General features: G+C 37.0%; 1 protein-coding gene across 5 annotated transcripts; it reads left to right on the top strand.

Annotated features, from left to right (window-relative positions):
• On the top strand, nucleotides 1–22581 carry LOC136254378 (ankyrin-1-like). 5 transcript variants are annotated; one of them, XM_066047068.1, is made up of 18 exons: nucleotides 1–102; nucleotides 3243–3530; nucleotides 3900–4606; nucleotides 7649–7750; nucleotides 8040–8138; nucleotides 10892–10990; nucleotides 13690–13788; nucleotides 13839–13937; nucleotides 14059–14157; nucleotides 14680–14778; nucleotides 14841–14939; nucleotides 15022–15120; nucleotides 16283–16381; nucleotides 16517–16615; nucleotides 16668–16769; nucleotides 22183–22261; nucleotides 22311–22388; nucleotides 22445–22581. In XM_066047068.1, the coding sequence occupies exons 1-18, from the start codon at nucleotides 69–71 to the stop codon at nucleotides 22489–22491; spliced, it is 2427 nt and encodes an 808-aa protein (XP_065903140.1). In that variant the 5' UTR covers nucleotides 1–68; the 3' UTR covers nucleotides 22492–22581. The 5 variants fall into 5 exon arrangements, with proteins under 5 accessions (XP_065903140.1, XP_065903139.1, XP_065903141.1 ...); XM_066047067.1 differs by having other exon boundaries at nucleotides 22305–22388; XM_066047070.1 differs by lacking the exon at nucleotides 1–102 and having other exon boundaries at nucleotides 3320–3364; nucleotides 3409–3530; nucleotides 22305–22388.
• Nucleotides 22582–23901: the final 1320 nt, after the last annotated feature.

Here is a 23901-nt window from a genome sequence, read left to right as displayed (position 1 = left end):
GCATTAGTCACGTGACAACGATTAGGTTTTGATCTCTGTTTTGATGCATCGGCAAACAGCTACGGAAAATGGCTGGAAAAGATGAATCAAGCAGTGATAATAGTGAGTAGAGAACTATTATTGCAATAATGGCCTCAAAGACTTGTGCTCATATGCGCGCGCCATCCAAATTGAGATGCGGGCTCAGTCCCCCCCCCCGGGATATTGATGGGTGTCGGTGCGATAGATGCACATTGTTTAATCTGTGTAGTGCAGTCCTGTGTTTATATATGCTCAACCTATTAAAGTGGTGTCTGTAGGGCGTGGCTGTATTGCATTATTCCATTATCGTCACTAACTGACGTCATTTGCCACATTCACTACTTATTTTAGTACAGTGTACGAACAGTATGATGAGCAGGTAACCCTGTGAAGTTACGTAGCTACTGTGCTGTGTTCCAGGTATGATACATACCTCTATACATACATATATACATACATACTAAGTAGCACTTGATTTAGCTATGTACAGTGGCGGATCTAGGAATTTATAAAGGGGGTTCAAGTTCCAGTTTAGAAGGTGGAGATATACACTGACATGAGATACGCAAAAGTCTACACTACATTGTCTGGTTTGGTAAAGTGAGATCAAAAAAAAGGTCACAGCCTATTGATAAAGTACATAAAATCTTTAATAACTTGCTACACACTGCTTTAATAGCTACTTTGACTGCTCTATTAGAGTATCTCGATCGAGTCGCACGCCGCATTAAACCATTTAATTGTTATGCAATCATTTTTCAAAGGGGGTTTCCGTGGAAACCTTGAAACCCCCCTAAATCTGCCACTGATATAGTGTTATTAATATCAGTATGCAGCCTGGCATGCATGGACACCCCCTTTAGAAATGCCTAATCTGTGTGGTATCATGCAAAAATCAACTTAAACATGCATGGTAAGCAGTTTACCATGCATGTTTAAGTTGATATTATGTCATAACAAAGCTAGTGGATATAGTACTGGCACCGGTTACGAACATGAACGGCTATTTTACTGGCACAAGTCCATCATTTGCTGGACTATATCAAACAAACCAGTTGTCTCTAGGCGAGCTAGAGTTGGTACGCGTCCAATATGCCCCGAGCATTCGACTTTAGGGCACGCATCTAGTAGGTTTCCCTGAGCATTCAACTTTAGGGGACGCATCTAGAAGTTTGCCCCGAGCATTCAACTGTAGGGGATGCGAAAAGTAGATCCTTAGCGTTAGGAGTAGGCTAGGGTTCAGCTTTGGTTTCTTCTTCACTCTTGTTATATATAGAAGTCACTTCAGTCAGGTTATTATAAGGTAGAAACTAACAAAGGTGAGTAGCTGCAGCACCGGTGGTATAATGGTTACGAGCATTGCTTATGAGTATGGATGTCCGGCTTTGAGCCCTGCTGAGACAAGGGTTTTTTTTTGTTTTGTTTTTTGTTTTTTCGTTTTCTTAGGTTTTTTGTCTAAGTTTTTTTTTTTTTAATGCACATGACTGCCGACACTATATAACTTGCCTAATATTAATCCAGTACTTTCAGAAAGTTGTTAGTTGCTATAGGAAATTGTTCTTTTGAATTCATTTAGGAAGCGGCGGATCCAAGGGGGGGAATGAGGGGCACGTGCCCCCTCCACTCTCTTCAAAAAGAAACCATTACCGGCATATAAGATTGATACTCTAATAGAGCAGTCAGTCAAATACTCTAATAGAACAGTTACCACACATAATGCTACCTTCATAGTTACTAAGTGTAATATGAAGAAAAAAGCTAGTATCTGCTGCACTATCCCATGCATGGGCACACTTCACCAGCTAAGCTAGGATATTTTGCAAATGAAATTGGTATTCCGTATGCCATTCTTTAGATCCATACCTATAAGCTATAGACCCTAGCTATAACTTCTTGATCAATGTAGTCCATTTATAAAGCAGTATGTATGATTTAGATATTTATAAAACCACTCTACATCAAAATTATTAGCCCTGAAACATATGAAAAATTAATAGCTTTGGTTTCTGGGCTGTACCCCCCAGCTCTTTCTGCCTACTATACCTTCACTGGTGCACCCCTCCTTGCCAAACCCTGGATCCGCCCTTGTTAGGGTATATATAAAGCTGTGAGGGCTTAGCAGTACAGTGTAGGCAGTATAAAGTTATTGGTTAAGGATAACTTTAGTACGTTTATTTTTGGGTAGTTGGTAGGTGTTAGGTGGACTACTTAGCTATAGAGAAATGTGTGAAGGCATGCACATGGTTCTGTTTGAGGATCTCCATCTGCAGTACTACTGAGAGCACTCAGAAAGGATTCAGCCTACAGCTGCTGAAAGTGTAAGCTGTTTCAGCAAAGTCAGAATGGTCTCAGTGTCAGTATCAACTGCATTCATGAGCACAGACCTCTGTGTTACAGAAGGTTCACTTTTGAAACCACATCACAGTAATAGTGCATTAGATTTAATTGTGTGTGCAAAAGATGTTGTTTTTCATTGCCATATCTGGTCATGCAGTGTATTATATATTATGTAGGTAAACAAATGCAATAAATAATAAGCATAGTCCACAGATATTGATAAAGTCAGGTGATGTTTCGTGCAAAAATAACATCATTTCTAAAGCTTTTGGTTAGCAATGTAGGTTTTACTATTATGATTGCTGGTAGGATAACATTATAGAGTAGAGGTCTGGGATATGTTTTATTTGAACACAAAGTGGTGGGAAATTAACAATGACAGTGAATATTTAGTTATGCAGGTTCAGTATTTACTGAGTGAGCAGTTGTTGCAAGCATAAAAAAAATTAGCCAAAAACGGTTCTCCAGAAATGTAAGCAGAGAAAGCTGACCATGCAATGTGGCAAAATGGTGCCAGAAGAATTGATAATGTATGTGTAGGTGTCCAATTCAATATGTCACCGAATTTTGGAAAATCACCCATATGGTGGATTTGACACCTAAAATATTTAATGATCAAATCACAAACTTTATAGTGAAAATCTACTTGTTAATAGTTGTAAGCCATTCTCAATGCCTTAAAGTACAAGAAAATTCTTGAAATATTTTTTAAAACTGTGTCCTACTCTTATTAGCAATCCACTAAACATGAAAATTCTAATTATTTCATGCACACCCATATGAGTGATTTTCCAAAATTCAGTCACATATTAAGTTGGCTGTGGGTTACATTGTAGTGCATAATACAAGATATTGACATGTTTGGTTTGCTGCCAACTTTATAGGTAAGGCTCATCCTAATCTGAAAGAGGTGATTAACCAGCTGCAACCTGAAAGTAGAGGGACAGCAGCACGATGGTATGATGTAGGTATACAGCTACTAGGTGACAACTGTCCTGTGTTAGAAGTAATAAAAAGCAACTATGGTGGTGATGTTAACTCCTGCTGTAGGGAGATGCTTAGACAGTGGCTGGATTTGCAGCCAAATGCCAGCTGGAACCAATTAATAGAAGCATTGAGCAATATTGGAATGAAATCTGTAGCGGATAAGATTAAGAGAGATAAAATTGAAGGTGAATTAATAGTTACTTTTCAGATTATTCCTATAAGTGGATTTACCCTGTAGACATGGCAGTAAATCAGTCGATTATGTAAAAGTTGTTATTGTGCCTCAAATGTTTGTTATTTCGAAATGTGACGTTGTAATCCCCGTTTGTATATATGTGTCTCAAATTTAAAAGCAATTGAATGATGTGCTTGTATTTTATGGCAGTTTTTGTAAGTGTACAACACGTGTATCCTGATAATGTTCTGTGGCATTAGGAATGAAATTTGGTTGATAGTTAACGTGGTTGTTTATATACACATTCAACAATGAATGAGTGGGATAAGGTAGATTATCGCAGACAATATAGTTCATTTTAAAAAAATCTTGTACACAGGTAAACCACACAAAGTCAGCAAAGCCTCAGAGTCAATACGGAGGCCCAAAGTGGCTAGCGCTCAATTTGGTTTTCTTTTGGCAAAAATTCTAATGGAATTAAATGAGAATGAATCAAAAAATTTGGAGACTATCAAGCTTATTTGTTCAAATCTTACCATTGATGATGATTCTAATGATTTGTACTTCAGTTCTGAGCAGCTTAATGCAATTGAAACTTGTCCTGATATGAGAAGGCTGTTACAACTGCTTAGAGAGCTATGGAGGTGGGATGATTTTCCATTATTAATGGCCATTGTTTCACCATTTGCGGCTTGTCAAGAATTGATACAAAACTACAAAAGCAAATTATGCAGCGAAATGAAGTTACAACATATTTATGAATGTTCTAAACAAGAAGGCAGTAGTGTGCCTGATGGATACGATAAGATGATTGCAATTGTAAAAAACAGAAACTTTTCTGACGTCACATTGGAAGAGTACAGTGAATTAAAACAGTTCACTTTTAAACACTGTGGAGTGAAATCTTATGTGATATGTCCTTTCTGCAAAGCAGAATCACATTCACTAGTACTAGAGTGGTGTATTCCACTGACTGCTGTCAAAAAGATGGTGGATGCAGCAACCAAGAATGCTAGTAAATTTATTGCTGCTGGTTTTGTATACTTGAAAATATCAGTAGCCAGAATATGTGACACCAGAAACAATGTGAGTCAGTGTGTTACAGATGCATGTTTGGTATCAAATGAGCAGTTACATTTGTAACATGTTTGTGAGTAGCTGTGCACTTAGCTATGTACACATGTTGTATATGTGTACTGTTTATGTAATATATAAACCATGGCTACGAGTTCACCTCAGGATTTATCAACAGTAAACTTTCTCTGACTTCAGAGTTGGAGTGTATAAGTGCAAAACACTGAAGTGAGCCATGGTTTATATAAAATATACCAATTAACCCATCGAAACAATGTCGAGCAGTAAAGAAATCAAGCCCGTGGTATTATCCATTGTTGAATTATGCTTGGCTGGAGGCATCGATTAGTAAGTTAGTCGGTCAGTCAGTCAGCCAGTGTAAAATTCTGTTAAATCAAAATTTTTTAATCCCGTAGAAACTTTTTGGAAGGATTTGGAAAGCATTTTTGGGCTTAGCTGTGCCTAACGAATGCTGCCAAGCTGTCAATAAGGGAGATTGAGGCTGCATTGTCAGTACTACTATACTGTAAAATGTAATGTGGTAGTGCTGTATACTAGGGATCCCCCAAAATGAAATGTGCCCACCCTGATAAAATCCACCCTAGAAATATCATACACCTTTGCAAAGCTGTCTAACATTAAATACAGTATTAAAAACAAAGACTATAGAAGAAGCATACCTGGAAATGTTAAGTTTTGTCATATTCAATTTTTGGTTGCTTGCCTGCTGTTCACCCACCCACCTACCCACTCGACTGATTGCTCACCTGTCTGCTGACCAGCCAACCTATAAGCCAGTCTGACCACAATTGCTAGGCTATAGGCTGCACTGTTCCATACAACAGTAGCAAACCCACATGTGGAATATTTCTTTTGGAGTTCCAAATAGTCATTATAGTGTTTGCCTCTGCGCCTTACCTATGCTTTTTATCTCCAGCCTTCCTAGTCTTCCTAGTTAAGAATTTCTTCATGCAAGGAATTACCAAGGTGGTAATTTTCCGTATCAACACTTTCTTTAGAGGTGTGTATTTGCATGGCAATAGACATTTCAAAATATAAAGCTTATGTTACTGTATGAGTGAGTATATAGATGATCAAAATTCTACTGTAAACTAACTACTGGAACTATGCTCTCATAATGATCTAGCTGATTGATTCACTATGATGCAAATACCAATTGGTTTAGCTACAGAAAACAAGGTACAGTACTGCAATATGCCTACTTGAAATCACCATACACTCTATTAAAGCAATCACCCTAATTCAACAGATATTCTAATAACACAATTGCACTGTTACATAGTTACGCTATAATAACAAAATATATTATTAAGTAATTTAAAAATAAAACAGGGTTCCAGGCAATAAAAATAAGAGACATACCAATGTAGGGGTTTTCCCATGTAGTAATATAGCTATACTGCAGTATCATCATATCTCTTGTTTCACTTCTAATGCTTGGATCTCTACCTTTAAATTAATACGCTATAGTGCTTTTATGTTCTAGGCACCACACACTTACTAATAGGCAGTCTTCCTTTCACATTATCACAGCATATTATAAGTTATAGTTGTATGAGGTTTGTATCTGATTTGCAAACACAACACCCAATCGCCGCAGACCCAAGGGTGAAGTCATATCTGATTTGTAAACATGACACCCAAGGGTGGAGTTGTTTTCAAATCAGATACTAACCTCATGGGTGTGTTACAACTGATTTGTGACATGGGGCATGCACAGATCAAGGGCACCACCCATTTGTAGCAAGGAAGGAGCAAAAAGGCAAGGCTAATATTGGCTACCGCTGAACGCTGTGTATAAGGAACAATTTTACTCACTAATTACCATCTTGATGATTAGTTAATTCATTGCCAACTAGATTTTTTCATTGGTAGCATGTTTCGCCCCATGCATGAGCATGAGGTGTATATTGATGCCAATCGTTCCGGCCATTGTACTGCTTCATGTCATTATACAGGGTGGCTGTTATTCATTGTTGGGTGGTGCAGTGCTATAATAGTCTTGGTTAGCTAAATTTATTGGCGAATGACCATGTGGTATACGGACACTGACTCAGCCAAGGGGTTTTACTGCTTCCCATTCATTCAGATGAGTGAGTGCTGTGTTTTTTTGTTCCAGAGTGATTTATCTCTTTGATGTACTAAACAAATTCATTGCCTTGTATTGTGACTTTCTGTGTTGGTCTGGTATTTGGTTTCATTTAAACTCATTAGTGGCCAGACTGGAGGTACTTAGCTACGTTTCAACCATTTGTAAACCAGTTTACAACTGATTTGTAATTATGGTGGCAGCCTTTGGTCTGTGCACACACCATAATTATGTGACCCAGTCTGGGAAAAGGGGTCCTATTGCCTTTTGAAAGTATCAAGAAATGCTGGTTTAAGTATTTAGTGTGTTGTAGCTCGCCAATGGTTGAAGCTATGTGTACCAACTTTTCACACGTTTTACACCAATTCCTTACCTACCTAATCAAGTAGCCAGCAGCTACTTTTCCCACCATTTTAGATAGTTTTTAAACCAAGGTTGGCTGTATCAGGCGAGGAGGGTGGTGGGGGCCTGAAAGGAGGGAATGAGGCTGTTTAAAAATTGAAAAGGAAGGTGTAGGAGTGAATTAGACCAAGTTATGGGTCATTCAGGTCTCAACACTGGCTTAAATGAAAGGAAATTTACAGCATAGGTCTTTATTCAATATCACAGAGCTGTACACCCACATACAGCCACCCTCAGGCTGGCCAGAACTCCATTACTGCCCCACACCACACATACGGCCGGATTGCCACCGGGCTTGAGAAAAGCAGCCAGCAAAACCATACCACTCAAATCTAGCTGATTTTGATTGTGAAATTAAATAGTTTATTCATGTAGCTTTGTGTTCTGGGTGAAAAATCGAATCTGCTGACATGGGCAATAAAGCCTGTTTCCCCAGAGTGGGTCACATACTATATACAAAGATTAATTTGTATACTGTACTATAGTACCATTTGAGGGTGCAGTACAGGTCACAACTAATACAGTATTTTCTTTACATATAGAAGGAGGAATGTAAGCAACTATTGAAGGCTGCTAGTGATGGCCATATTAACACTATAGTGAGACTAATCAAGTTTAGATACATTGATGCCAATACTACAGAGGTCAGTACTATTAAACTATTGATATCATGGAGCTGATAATTGTATTCATCATATTGGTACAACCTTATACTTTCACTGATTAAAATGGGAGAATTATAATTATCTTGGAGAATATCTGTACTGCTCAAAACTTTATGAATTATGAATAAAAACACAGTATACCACACACTAAGTTGCATGAATTTTCACAACACAAAACCATTTTATGATAGTAAAGATTGAAATAATGAGTGATGTTATATTATGTACGTAAGTATGTAGGTACAATGCATATGTCCTTCTGTGCTAGGATAACGTGACCCCTTTGTATGTTGCTACTAAATACGGTCACATTAAAATAGTGGAAATGTTGATTAAGTCTGGAGCAGAAGTCAATGTTGTTACCAAAGTAAGTGACTTCTTATAGCCTTTTGTAATCCTTAACTGCATTGTGTGAAATTGACTTCCTGAAGTACAGTTTATTAGATTCATTCATTTGGTTTCATTGTATAATTAATACCACATATACCTCGGTCCGCAATTAGAAGAAATAGAATGAAGTGGTGGTATAAATGGAAACATTTTTAAAAAGTAGATTGGCAGTATAGTCTACAGGGGAAGGTCTAGGATTTCTATCAAGGGGTTTCCAGTGATAGTAGGACTCAGATGCAAAGGTCAGGGGACGTAGCCCCCAGACGCTGGCAAGATTTTAATTTTACAGTGCTTGAAATAGAATATAAACTTGATGGTTTAAAACTGCTATAAGTGCTTTAAACTTCTTTTCATTAAGCCTTCTTCCATCAAAATTACTGATGGAAATCATTTGTTTCTCATGTGTAGCTACTCACCGAACCTACAGGGCTACTATAGCTAGTGCTATAGTTATGTACAGTAGTTGAATGTCAACGTCTAGAATAGATGATAGATAAGACTATCTGAATTCTTACCATATTTGGTTAGCTTACTCAGCTATAGCTTTACGCTAGTTATATAGCTCAGTAGGCTAGCAAAACCTTTTACAATTACCTTGGAACATTTTAATCAGTGAATGCTCTATTAGAGTATTTCACTACAAAGTGACTGCTCTATTAGAGAGTATTGATCTAAGGAGACAATCAATTGCAACTCATTTGTCCTTGGTTATCACTACTACCATCACCTCTTCTGTTAGTATCAGTTAACTGTTGAATATTGGTGAGCATGATTTCTGTGGAGGATGTTGTGGTTATACTAGAAAAACCAGTATATAATACTACAGTACTGAGCTAATTATATAACTAGTTGCCTCAGCCGTTCTGAAGTAGACCAAACCCAAAAGGGTTTCTGGAAACCTTGAAAACCCCCCTAAAACCGCCTTTAGTCTAAGCTTTTTTAACTACTGCATAGTACCTCATAATGTTGTTGTGCATTATTATTGAATCATTGCAGCCATTTTTTAGCTACAACCTATGATTTTCACAACTTTATACTGCACAGATTTTTAAATGCCATACACTTTTATATCTTTTACATTTTACACACACATTTTTATTCTCAATGCCACCCATAAATGTGACCCAGTCTCAAAAAGTTGGTCTTATTGCCTATATTTAAAAGTATCAGAAATGCCAGTTTAAGTATTCATTGTGTTGTAGCTCACCAATGGTAGAAGCTACGTGCAGGGGCGGATCCAGAGTTTGGAAAGAGGGGGGGGCACCTTGCTGAAAAAAGTCGAAGAGCAAAAAAAAAAAAAGGTCACGACAATAATAGCTAGTTATCCTTTACCAAACATATTATATATAAAATAAAATACTATTTGTAGCTTCATAGATAAGCTACACTGCCTCATGAACATTGTGACTGCTTTATTAGAGTAATTGACTGCTCTATTAGAGTATCTCGATCTTGTATGCAATTTCTTGAGGGGGGGGGGGGGGGGGGCATTTGCCCCAAATGCCCCATCCTGGATCCGCCATTGACGTGTACCAAATTTTCACACATTTTACATCAATTTCTTACCTTCAAAAAAGCATTCACAGTAGAAGTAGCCAGCACTTAAGTTTCCTGTCATTTTAGATACCTCCAAAAAGGATGGAAGGTGTGGGCTGGTGACTGTTTAAAAGGTTAAAGAGGAAGGTGTAAGGGTGAATTAGGCCAAGTTATGAGCCATTCAAAACTGGCTAAAATGAAAGGACATTTACAGCACCGGTCTTTATTCAACACCACGGAGATGTACAGCCATACACAGCCATCCCCAGGCTGACCAGAACTCCATTGGGGCCCAGACCGCTCATACAAATATCATTGTGCTTGGGAAGAGCAGCCAGCAAAAGCAGACCACTCAAGTCTAGCTGATTTTGATTACGAAATTTGATAGTTTGTTCATGTAGCTTTGTGTTCTTGGTGAAAAATTAAATCTGCTTTCATGGACAATAAGACTGGTTTTCCCAGATCCAGTCGCAAATTGGCTTTGGGGGCTTGTGTTTACTTAGCTTCTTCTTATTATAGAAAACACAAAATTACAATAGTATTGTATTGCAGATTTTTTGTGACATTTTGTTGATTGTACTACTATAATACACACGTTGGTTTAACTCCATAGCTGTCTTCTTAACTACCAAAGGTTTAAATTATAATGGTTAAAGACCAATTTTCAAGTTATTCTGATATATGATTTATATGATGAAAAAATTGGTCCTTCTATGTAATACTGTACTTCTGTGAATATCTACCAAATTTACAAACTTAGTATATATATGATCATGATTTTCATATTGTGCTCCAACTTTCAAATAATTAATCAAGTTGCATCTTTGCATTTTAAGACCCCAAAACAAATAACAAAAAATTATAAATTAAACTGAGCTAAATTTAATGACTCATATTTCACGACTGTTAAAGTGATCTCATTATTTTATATATTGGGTGCTGAAGGTAGAGGGAATTTGCAGTGTAAAAATCAGGAGTAGGGAGAATGGAGCTATGTATGTATGTATGTGCGAAAATTGTGTATTCTTTCTTTCTGTCAATACACTCATGGTGTGGTTTGCTAGCTTTCTTGGCTGCATGACATACTGCCATCTGCCTTGACATCACATGTATGTAAATCATTTTGTTCTTGCTGTGATAAACTGAGTAGCTATAACATTAATTTTAAACTTTACTAGTTTAATTTTGTTTCAGTTTCATATGACTCCTTTACATGCTGCTGCACACAATGGCAGTTATCACTTAGCAAAGATGTTGATCAAGTCTGGAGCAGATGTTAATGCAACTACTAAGGTATCTAAAACAGTACTAATGAGCATGCAATGTATCGATAGTACTATTGTATGTGTATGCAAATATAAAGTAACTGCTTGATCTATACCATTCAAGATATAGTTTGGAAACATTATTTTATGACAATTATGTGTTGTTTATGTCTACACTAAAATATTTGTAATAATTGCCAGGTAGAGTATCACAAATTTACAGGTGTGTTGCAACAAAATTTATAGTAGGGGATTGTCTAAGTAAAGTGGAAACTATCTACATAATAGTTAGAGACCTACCATGAGGATCTTCATGATTTTAAAAACCTGAGGCAAAGTCAAGCCATGAAGATCTGACTTAGAAAATGGAGTGGGTGTATTTATACTAGTAGATAGATAGATTGATTGTGGGTTGAGTAAATCATCATCATGTCATCATATCTTACACAAAATGTAAACCCGCAATCACTTTTCACATTGTTATCTATTTAAAAGGAAGGTATAGTTTAGTTGTTTCTGCTCATAAATAACTCAATGTAATCCTACGTACATCCTGTAAATTGTAATTCACAAGTAGAATGGAGTATGCATGTTTACATTTTGCTTGCACTGAAGTGGAAACTTTGGTACATGTATGGAGCTTAATCAAGTATGGTAACACATATGGGTCCTGAGGGATGCTGTACCTTTACATTAGCTTTAAGCTGGCTATTGAAAATTATTACAGTATATTCAGCCAAAGGAAGTTATTTATTTTAAAAACAAAGCACCTTCATGCTTATGGTTGAGCAACTAAATGGAATAATTTTTTAACAGTGAGCTATGTTATTTGAACATCTCTCATTGATTATTAGAACAGATTAGCCCTTCTCTTTGTTGTCTTCCTCTTTTCATTGTCTTATGTAATAACCAAATTTAGTCTACTAAGTTTGTTTGTACTTGGTAACAACTGATAAATACAGCAACATGCAGTGCTCCTCTTACTATTTGACAGATTGTGCCCACAATGACTGCATAATTCAAAACTGCTCCAGCACTCCAATTCAACTGGTCTCATCCGCCAGTTCCTATCTCCAGGTTAGCACTTATCGCATAACTCCCAAGAGTTTATTATAAGCATCATCCTAGGAAAAATGGGATGGAGGACTAGACCATGGTTCACTGCACAATAAAATGCCCAGCAATAACCCAGTTAAAATCTTCTAGAATACTTACATTGCCATGCAAGCATACAATTATTTCATTGATCACACATGATCTCCAGGATATTCATGGATGATGCTCATTTGACCTTAAGTTGGCCCAAGTGTAGATATTCTGACTTGGTTTCAAGTGTGGTGTGTACAAACATAGTAATAACTACCAGCAGTTAAGACTCATAGCTTGTTGAAACAGTGAATATTGTATAACCTTGCTGCATGGATTACAGAACATAATTATATAATGAGGCGCTTTAATTAACCAGTGCTACTAAACTAAAAGATAATTGAATTGAAAATGGATATAGTGTTAGGAAATCTGTCCCTATACCGTATGCAATGCTTTACATGCACATAATGAATATTATTCATATCATTTACATAAAATGGGTACTATAGATAATTGCAATATTAAAATAAGGAATCCACTCAGTAACCAACAGTGGGATGCTTTGGGTGCTGAAGCAACCCCCTCATTTTTTTTTTACTGTATCTGCTAGCTAGGAAGGTAAAGTAGGAGCTGCATACACTACTGCTGCATGACTACCATTTGTTCTTGCTAAAAATCTTTGCTATGTTTATGTCTAACTGTCACCAATATCCAAGTGCATGCCTCTATTTTTGGGTTAGGTCCAGGTCTGTTACTATATCAGGTCATCTGGATCAACAGTGCTGACAGGGTTTCAACCCAGTGCATTTGACATATAGTCTAACCATGCAAAAAAACCTTACAAACTTTCCTCATGAGTAGTTACAATGGGAGATACTTTTATTATTAATAACAGTTTATAGCAGGGACGGAGAAATAGGGGGCAGAGGGGGCAACTCCCCCCCTCACCTTTTCCAATTCTTAGTTGCCAAAGTCAAACAACTTTTGTAGTCATTAGCCAACTTACTTACTAGAATTGTTATGCAAGCATGGAATAGTGCATGAATCAGTGCTGGGAGTACACAAGATCGAAATACTCTAATAGAGCAGTCACCTAACTACTCTAATAGAACATTCAGTGAAATCATATGAGGTGGTTCTGCTATGCAATTAATCCAGTCTGTCTCCATTAACACAGTATATTGATATGTAATCAAGAGCATGAGTCTGTCTGAAATGCCTTCATTTACTACTGTATCTACATTATCTTGATGATGGTCATTGTTATAATATTATAGGAGTATAGTGCAATTACCACTGAAAACACTCTCAGATTCAATCTCAAAGCAAAAGTTTCCTGTAGGGGGCATGCCCCCAGATCCCCTAGTATTGGCAAGCTTTGTATGTTGGTATGCTTCGGCAGTTTTGCTTACTAAGGTACAGTAAATGATTTTAGAACACTTTGTAACTTACAACCACCCCACATGACTTGCCCTCCTCCCCTTCACTTTTGAGTACTCTTCTCTGCCCATGGTTTATAGGCTAGTAGCAATCATACATATATTATACCCAATCAAAAAAACTGAGGATTGTATCTGTGCATGTATTTCATACGTAGATTAATTCTGTTGCAAGTGAAATTCATTTTATTTTTTACAGAATAAAGCAACTCCTCTGCATTTTGCAGCATACAATGGTCACCTGCAAATGGTCACCTATTTACTCAAGTCATATGCAAATGTCAATGCTACCACTAAGGTAAGTGTTCATAATTGTATCATCTATAATAAAACTTATATACTGTCTAGGATAAGTTGACTCCACTCTACTATGCTGCTCAAAATGGCCACATGGTAATAACGAAAAGTTTGATTAAGTCAGGAGCAAATGTCAATGTTGGAAATAAAGTAAGTTATATGTAAAAAAACAGCATGCTTTCTCTTGTTTGAATGCATGGATTTAAGCTATATTCATGTTTACTTATTGCTATTGATATTAATGATGGAATTTATATATGCTATACTGTAGAAGGATGTAACACCCCTACATGTCTCAGTCAAAAATGGACACAGTCAAGTAGTAGAAGTTTTGGTCAAATCAAGAGCAAATGTCAATGTTGTTGATTGTGTAAGTGCTACACGTACTGTATTATACATTAATCTTGAAACTTCTTTAACAGAATCTTATTTGGAACTGAATTTAATGAAAGTTTTGCCAGCATACATACAGCGCTTACCTTTTCAAATTTAGAATCAATTCCTTTGTATATAGAGGGCTTGATTAGTATCTGAGATAGAATCCTGCAGCAGGGTTATTGACTAATTAGTTACTTGTGTTAGACGTTTACTATGCATGTTGATCAAAGGAAACTTGGAATATCACAAATGAAATAGCATTACTAGTACAAGATGGCTTTATTCATAATGCTGCCACTAAGCTAGAGAGTACAGTGTGCACTTCATTTCCTTGGAATACAACAACTAGGTTTCTATGTGATTTAGAGGTCCTCTGATGATGTGGCCAAACTTTAATACCTTAATTGGTCCATGGCCTTTGCCCACAATGTCCTAAATTTTATGGAAACCTTGTCAGCACATTCTAAGGTTTCAGCTTATACAGCCTCGTATTAAAGACAATTCTGTATTGCAGGATAAAGCCACTCCTTTATATGTTGCTGCTCAAAATGGTGATGCTGAAATAGTAGATAAGTTGATTAGTGGAGGAGCAGATGTTAATACTGCTGATAAAGTATGCATTCATATTCATTCATATTCTACTTGTAATCATTCTGTATACATGTATCATTATAGGATGATGTAACTCCTATACATGTTGCAGCATATAATGGTCATATTAAAGTTATAAAGATCCTGATCAATTCTGGAGCAAATATTAATGCTACTACAAAAGTAAGCTTAACAAACTTGTGACTGGTCAAGTGCGTAGCTTTGTTTTATGCTGTTTTTCATCTGTTATAAACTATTAATACAGGATGAGTGGACTCCTCTACATATTGCAGCATACATTGGCCATGTTCAACTAGTAGATATGTTAATCTCACTAGACATAAATGTCAATGCAGTGGAAAAGGTAAAGAATGACAGTAGCATATCCTGTCTAGCTATATCGAAAATGATTTAACTGGCTAAACATAATTTTGATTTTCTGCAGTAGTATATTATAAAGGTGCAAAATATATTGAGTGGGGTTTAAATACTAATGTCAACCAATTAATTTTGAAACCCAGTTTACAAATTACAGTGGCTAGTGTAAATCATTCTATGCACTATGATATGTATAAGCCATTTGTTTTATGGTTATGTTGCAAGCATTAACATCTTTATATTATTTGACATAAGGTGGTTATTTGTTTCTACACTTGCCATGTATCTGTGGCACATGTGAAGAGTATGCACCATCACCTCACATACTTGATACTTACGTAAATCTATATTTTATGCTCCTCAACACTTGGATAATTCCAAAGTCAGTTTTTGCATAGCAATCTATTTTATAAAGCTAAAGAACCATCTGACCAACTGGAATTCAACATTTCTCCCACCAACTGCTGCAGGATTAATATATAATGTTGTGGCAGCAAGTTCATGTTTATATTGCTATGCTGTTACTGTCATACCATGTAATCCCTAATGATAGGTGTAAATTTGAACCAATGTATACACAAATTGAATCGAACATGCATTCATTTTAGATGGTTAGTCGAATTTAGCTTGTGTGTGTGGGTGTGTGTGTGTGCATGTGTGTGTGTGTGTGCATGTGTGCATGTGTGTGTGTGTGTGTGTGTGTGTGTGTGTGTGTGTGTGTGTGTGTGTGTGTGTGTGTGTGTGTGTGTGTGTGTGTGTGTGTGTGTGGGTGGGTGTGGGTGTTGGGGTCACTGTGGAACTTCAAGTTCCACAATCTCTCTCCATGAGGCCAGGACAGTCTTCCTGTGGGTTGCTATCAATGCCCCAGGAGGATTTTCCTACACAAAACTCAAGTGCCTGAGTGGTGCACAGCTATCCCAGTGCTGATTTGCTGGGTGGAAATGGCTGCATGTGTGTTTCTCTTGGCTGCCATAGGCTTTGTGTGTGTGTGTGTGTGTGTGTGTGTTTGTGTGTGTGTTTGTGTGTGTGTGTTGTGTGTGTGTGTGTGTGTGTGTGTGTGTGTGTGTGTGTGTGTGTGTGTGTGTGTGTGTGTGTGTAGATGGATGTTTGTATATATATATCAAGCACCCAAATTTTAATTATCATAGAATCAGCTAACTGCGTTGCATATTGCAACATACAGTGGCCACATTCAAGTAGCAGAAACCCTGATTAACTCAGGAGTAAATGTGAATGCTGTTGATGAAGTAAGTAAATTCTTACCTTTGTACATACTTTTGTTCAGGCTTAAATAAATTATTGATTCTCTCAGTATATATGCACACAATTATTGTAGGCTGTGTAAATGTATTCAGTTTATGTTACTGTAAGTAACTGTGTAGGCTGGTGACATTCCTTTGCATATTGCATCAAGGAAGGGTCATGTTGAAATGATTAAAGGTCTAATAAAAATGAAGGCTGATATTTACAGTGCCAACAAAGTGAGTTGTCAAATAACTATCCAGCTATGCATATAACATGTCTACAAAATAGTTGAACAGAATACCTTTGCAAGAGGCAGTACAATGTGGTCACAGTGATGTTGTTGTATATTTCATCAAACAATTGAAAATGGACATTAATCAGCTTGATCAGGTACCAATGTTTTTATTTGTTGTCTGAATCTTTAGTGATAATTTAATCAAAAACAGCTAAGCTGTAAAATAGGATACGACCCCCTAAAAGCCATGGTGAAAAAAGATGTGAAATACAACATGGTGGCCAAGAAATGGCTGTGATGGTAGGTAAAGTTTAATAACAACAATTTAGGTGAATTTGTACTGCCTCCTCCAAATTTCCTAGGACTTGGCAACAAATTCACCGGAATTGTTGTCATTAAAATTTTTGCCATTTACCTACCATCACAGTCATTTCTTGGCCGCCAACTTGGATTTCACATCTTTTTTCACCATGACTTTGTGGGAGCCACACCCTTTTTTAGCAGCTTAACTGTTTTGGATTAGATATCACTTCATTTTGTATTTGTATACTCCAAAGCAAAGCATAGGCCAGCTTTGAGGCTTTCTTTACCTGTCACTACAGGAAGAAGAAACAAGATGTAGAGAAGTTGTGGATTTAAACATACAAATTATACAACTTTTATATAATGAACTTTTCTCAATGGGCCAACAGCATGTAACTATCTAACTTGTTGCAATTTTGGACAGTTAATCCTTGTTGCAAAATTGTTGCAAAAAAATTACTATGCAACTAGTTGTATTGCTATAGTTACTTTAATTTACTACATAACTTAGTTACAAAAGTAGCTGAACTCTGAGTTGTTTATAGCTGAACTCTCTACTGGATGACCAACTTATTTACCTAAACTCTTTACAGGGTGACTTGTTTGTAGCTGAACACTCTACAGTTGATTTGATTGTAGTTGAATTCTCTACTAGGTGATTCGCTTGTAGCTGAACTCTCTACAGGATGACATGTTCGTAGCTGAACTCTCTACTGGGTGACTTGTTTGGAGCTGAAATTTCTACAGGTAACTTCTTTATATTAGAAGGAGATATTTTTGTAGCTTAACTCCCCACAGGGTGACTTACTTGTAGCTGAAGTCTCTACAGTGTGACTTTTTGTAGCTGAACTCTCTACAGGATGAACTGAACTCTCTACAGAGTGACATTATTGTAGATGAATTCTCTACATTGTGATATTTTGTAGCTGAACTCTCTATTGGGTGACTTGTTTGTAACTGAACTCTCCACATGGTGACTTGTTTGTAGCTAAACTCTCTATGGGGTGATTTGTTTGTAGCTGAACTCTCCAAAGGGTAACTTGTTTGTAGTTGAACTCTCTACGGGTAACCTGTTTGTAGCTGAACTCTCTACAGAGTGACTTGTTTGTAGCTGAACTCTACAGGTGAATTAATCTCTCTAAAGGATGGCTTGTTAGTAGCTGAACTCTCTACAGGTGACTTGTTTGTAGCTGATCATAAATTCTCTACCAGATGACTTATTTGTAGCTGAATTCTCTTACCTAGCTTGTAGCTGCACTCTACAGGGTAAATTGTTTAAAGCTGAACTCTCTACAGGATGGTTTTTCGCAGCTGAACTCTCCATAGGGTGATTTGTTTGTAGCTGAATTCTCTACTGGGTGACTTGTTTGTAGCTGAACTCTGTAATGGGTTACCTATTTGTAGCTGAACTCTCTACGGGTGACTTGTTTCTACCTGATCTGTCTACAGAGCAGAGCAGATTATAACGGTCAGCCATCGGAAATTCACTGATCAATTAGTTCAGACTGCCCAATTACCTACTGAACCGGTCAAGGATAGCCAACCACTTTCCCTTAAATACACTGATATACTTTAATAGAACAGCCAGCTACTCTAATAGAACAGTCAGCTACTCAGTCAGCGACATTCTAAAAAAAGTCTCTAAAAGGCCCAAAAGCAAAAAACACAAAAATAACTCACCTACACCTTTCAATGAAGTGAAATCTGCACCATGTTATGTTCTGCAGTATATGCGATCCTATTTAGAAAATCATTTTTTTCACACATTGGTCAAATCTCTGTTTTATAGCTCATTGAGGCACTGGATGTATCTATCTTGTGCCAAAATTTCTTAAAGCACATTCTAGAGATATGGCCAATTTACTGTCTAATACATTACAAACTAGTAATGCATTGAGTTCTGGGGGTGATAAAGTGGAACAAATGGTGACAAGACAAATATTTCAATTTCTACCATCTTAAATACATAAAAAGAGATTTATGACAGTTGAATTAAGTATTCTTGGTACTTTTCTGCACTTAAATGGCGTGTATCATTGTCTCAAGACTTAGTTTAACCACTCTAGCACCTGAACAAATCACCCAATTTGTAAGTTAATTGGTCTCTCACACATGTGAAATTACTATATGGTGTGATAAAATCATCCATATCTCCTAGCAAAAAGAAGCTATGGGTGTGAAACTTTACAGGAAGAAGGTTTATTAGTTACTTTACCCAAATAAGGCTGCAGCACATGTTGCTGTCAGACCTTCAGTGCTGGTCACTGTAAAGTGCTAATAATAATACTTTAGGTTTAAGGAAGAAAATCCATCCCTCCTGGAGGAAGACTGAGTGTGGCCCCGACTAGACATTGGGTGACCTGCAGTTCGAATCCTGGGGTTGGAGGGATTTTTTCCTTACTTTGGCCCCTATTCTGTTACACCTTATCAGTCAGTAAGTCAAGTCACTAGGTCTAAGTCCTTTAAATTAGGTTAGGTAATCCTAAGGTTGCAGCACATGTTGCTGTCAAACCTTCAGTGCTGGTCACTGTAAAGTACTAATAATAAACACTTTAGGCTTAAGGAAGAAAATCCATCCCTCCTGGAGGAAGACAGAGTGTGGCCCTGACTAGACATTGAGTGACCTGCAGTTCAAATCCTGGGGTTGGAGGGATTTTTTCTTTGCTTTGGCCCCTTTTCTGTTATACCTTATCAGTCAGTAAGTCAAGTCACTAGGTCTAAGTCCTTGAAATTAGGTTAGGTAATCCTAAGGCTGCAGCACATGTTGCTGTCAGACCTTCAGTGCTGGTCACTGTAAAGTGCTAATAATAAAAATGTACAAAATGTACAAAATATTCTGTTTAAAAATTGCTGGAATTTTCAATTGAGTTTTTCTACAATAATAATTGCCATGCCTGGAAAAGGATAGTTTTCCAAAATAAATATTATGATCATAATTGCTGATTGTGAACCAAGTGTGTACATGTCTTGAAACATTGTGTTGGATAATACCCATATCAACTTATCATGATGTTATTATTTATTATTATAGATTCATTATATGTATGTGGTTTAACAATGATGCAGCTGAAGGAGTTTTGGGTGTTAAAATACTGATCATCTGTGATCTCCAAGCACTGAAAATCTAATGAGGGGGCATGCCCCAGATCCCCCTAGCTTGATATGCTCACACATGCACATGCATTGTCATACATACAATGTCAGATCATATCAGGTCAACTTTGACTTTGATCTGACATAATGACAAAGACTAGTTATAATCTGCTCTGCTACAGGGTGGCTTGTTTTTAGCTGAACTCATTACTGGGTGACCTGTTCTTAGCTGAACTTTAAGGGTGATCTCTAGCTGATCTCTCTACTGGGTGGCTTGTTTGTAACTGAACTCTCTACAGTGTGATTTGTTTGTAGCTGAGCTCTCTGCTAGAGTATTATATGTTTTTGACCTATTTTTAGCTGAACTCTCTACAGGCAACCTGTTTCTAGCTGATCTCTCTACAGGGTGAGATGTTTGTAGCTTAACTCTCTACAGGGTGTCTTGTTTGTAGCTGAACTCTACTGGTTATATGTAGTTTAACTCTTTACAGAGTGATTGTTTTTTTAGCTAAACTCTCTACAAGGTGATTTGTTTTTTTAGTTCAACTGGGTAAGTTAGTTGTTTCTCTCACCAGATAACTAGTTTGTAGCTGAACTCTTCAGGTAGCAACCAGTTTATCTATATACAGTGTATTTAGCTGGTACCTATATGGATATCACTTCTTTTCCTGTATTTTTTCTTCAACAACAGAAACAGAATCAAATGAATGAAAATCACCATTATTGTAATTATAAAACACAATAAGCTAACTATTTAAGTAGTTACAAGTCACACTTGTGCATGCTCCACTAAAAGTACAGCTAGTAAAGCCAATGTGTGAGGTTGTACACTTACCTCAACTCAAAGTTGCTAGTCAGACAAGCTCCAGCCATCACTGCTTACTATTGTGGTTGCCATAAAACATAAACAAATTACCTAAGTACATACCAGAGTCCTTGACACCAGCCCTCCGGTGGTACTGCAGCTGCTGAAGCTGAATGGACTAATTACAACCGATTTCCGATTGTGGTAAATGCAGCTAATTATCAGCTTCTACCAATTATCAATACAATTGTCGGTACACTGAATATATCCACACAGGATTTTGGCAAAATTAAGCACTCATCATTTGGCAACTCTAAGTTTTTTGCTACAAATTGATAAGTGCTTTTGGGTTGCGGGTTCAAATCCAGCCACAGTCACAACTTTTTTTTCGTTTTATCTACCTTTTTGGTGTGCACTTTTTCTAGCTAGGATTTTTTGCTCATAGTAAGTTCATAGCATCCGGGTGTTGCTTCACAGCATATGTACTAAGTATACAATAGCATATTTTATAGGTATAAGACAGGTATTGGCAAGCCAATTGGATGCATTTTCGTTTGTCTGTGTGTTCTCTCTTTCTTAACTTCAATATGTTAACTGCTTGGAAGTGTGCATCTCTGTGTTAATGCTCAAACCTTTGCTTGCAGTATATATAGCTACAGCAAGTAGTGGTGCTTTAAACACCTTGTGTAGATTCATTTCTCTTTGTTGACCATGTTACAAGTCTAGCATATAGCACAGGTACTGTTAACACTACATGTCTTGACAATAATTATTGGTTTAGCTTACATGCTGTTCTGCTGTTTTAGGTTTGTATAATAAGGTTCACATAAAGGTGATATCACCATGCATGCTATAGTGCACTATGCAAGCTGTGGGCATGCAGTTGCAAATAGAAGTAAAATGTCTTAATGATGTGGCAGTGTTGTCATTGTTATAATTAATTGGCATCATCAGTACGGCCATTTCTTGGCTTCCACCTTTGTTTTAAACTCTGATTTCCCAGTTTTGCTATTCTGTACAATAATACCTTTGATATTACAATAAATAGAACACATTTTCCTTTGAAGTTAGATGACATAATACATTAAATATAATACATTATAAACACTCCAATAAACTATGTACCATATAGCCTAAATATTTTCAAGGGAGAACATTTTCACTGATTTCGAGGTTTTGGGGTTAAAATTTTACGCTTTAAATATTTAGACCTCTAAATAGTCTAATACATTTTGAGATTGTTTGCAAATCCTAAATTAGGTAACATTGCTCAACCTCAAAAAATTTTCCCCTCAAAATATTTAGGCTATATGGTGTACTAAGTTCTTATTAGCGAAGAAAATTTTTAGCCATCTTTCTAACTTTAGGAACTTCAACGACAAGTTAAAAGAATTTTGAAGACAAAATCTGGATATCAATCCCTTGATCAAATGACTACAAATTATGGTATGTATGGACAACGTACTTCTATGTGTAAGGGTGATTTCAGATTTAGATGCTGATCAATTATCAGATCAATTATCAGAAACCAATTCAGGTGCAAGCATTGGCAGTGAATCAAGCGATACAGATGGTGAGCAATGATAGTGTTAGTATACACAAGTATATATGAATTATTATTCTTTACAGAGGAATACAGTAGCTCTGTGGTTGTACAGCTTAGGAAGAACTCCTAAATTGCTAGTATAGTGTTTATCTAAATTGTGCAGTAGATATTCATTAACATATTCAATCAGCTTAGCAGCAGTGGAGCAGGCCAAAACTAGGGGGGTATACAAAAGTTACATAGTGGAGTTGTGAACATAGACATCAGATTTGAGATGTTATTTTCACTGTGTTATTGCAGGTAAATAAGAATTGCATGTACTGTATGCACAGCCACATGCTAATCCAATTGCCAAGAGAAAGCTGGTCAGCCATCAACACCTACAAAATTTAGTCACAAAGTTGTAATCTATATAGTGCACAGTTGATGTAGTCAATACTCCTGTTCCTCATAATGTGGTAATGATCCTATACCAGCGACATACACATGTTGGATGTGTGTTGGCTATCAGGATGGAAAATGATATTCAATTATAGTAGTTATTTCTAAGTGGACTCCTATATGTATGCACATATTCATGCACGCACATGCTCCATGCACACATGTGCACAGCACTCACACATTCACACAATCCACACCCTCCACACACTATAGATAGATAGACACACTCACTAGTTAATTTATTAACTAAGAGACGTTGTTAGCCATGATCAAAATATTTTAGCTGATGTCAACAATGGCATACTTGTAGAAGCATGGCATGGGGTTCTTCTAGTAGTAGATTAGTGTTCATTTTATAGAGTCACTACTGAAGATTACATATAATGGTAGTTCAAATATAATTCCACTCATAATATAGCTAGTATAGATTAGACGATACATCTTTGTGATCAGTGTGGAAGGGATAGTTAGTTAGGAGATTTTAAGACATGTGTAACTACACTGTCAATACCTCAGTTATAGTGATCAACAGTAAAACATATCAGAGTTGAACTCTATGTCTTTCTCCATGAAGTAGCAGAATCCACATGATTTTGGAGTTCAGTTATGCCATGACAGTCAACATATCTCAACTTTAGATGTACACAAAGCCCCAGAACCTAGGCTGACAAAATACTTAGAAATGGGTAATGCTATTTTAGCACACATGCTAGTACTCAAGCACTGTTAGTTCTCCACCTTTTCAAACACACTTTATGTAACAACTTTGAACAGGCTGTAGGACCAGGTGTCCTACAGACCTTCGGCACTTGTGCTGTAAAGTCTTAATAAATAAACTAATGTCCATTTGGTTCCACAAGGGGTACTTTGAGATAATAAGTCACTCTCTAGAGTTCCTATGGATATATATACTTGAAATTGACAAGGAGAAAACGTCCTGACCGCCTGGCAGACTCCTGTAAGTGTTCGAGTGTTAATCGGATGGCTGCAGGTTCGAGGCTGCCCAGGTACAGTCATGGATTTTTTCTCCTTTCTCCATCTTTTCAAATACACTTTATGTAACAACTTTGAACAGGCTGTAGGACCAGGTGTCCTACAG

This window comes from Dysidea avara, chromosome 4 (genome assembly GCF_963678975.1).
Source record: "Dysidea avara chromosome 4, odDysAvar1.4, whole genome shotgun sequence".
Lineage (NCBI taxonomy): Eukaryota > Metazoa > Porifera > Demospongiae > Dictyoceratida > Dysideidae > Dysidea > Dysidea avara.
This window is presented reverse-complemented; position numbering and strand designations above follow the sequence as displayed.

What these genes read in the sequence shown, in the direction of transcription:
- LOC136254378 (XM_066047067.1), top strand. Translation starts at nt 69, where the DNA reads ATGGCTGGAAAAGATGAATCAAGCAGTGATAATA. An exon ending in ATGTCAATGCTACCACTAAG is followed by an intron (nt 13,789 to 13,838) that starts GTAAGTGTTCAT and finishes TATACTGTCTAG; the next exon opens with GATAAGTTGACTCCACTCTA. An exon ending in TCAAATGACTACAAATTATG is followed by an intron (nt 22,262 to 22,304) that starts GTATGTATGGAC and finishes GGGTGATTTCAG; the next exon opens with ATTTAGATGCTGATCAATTA.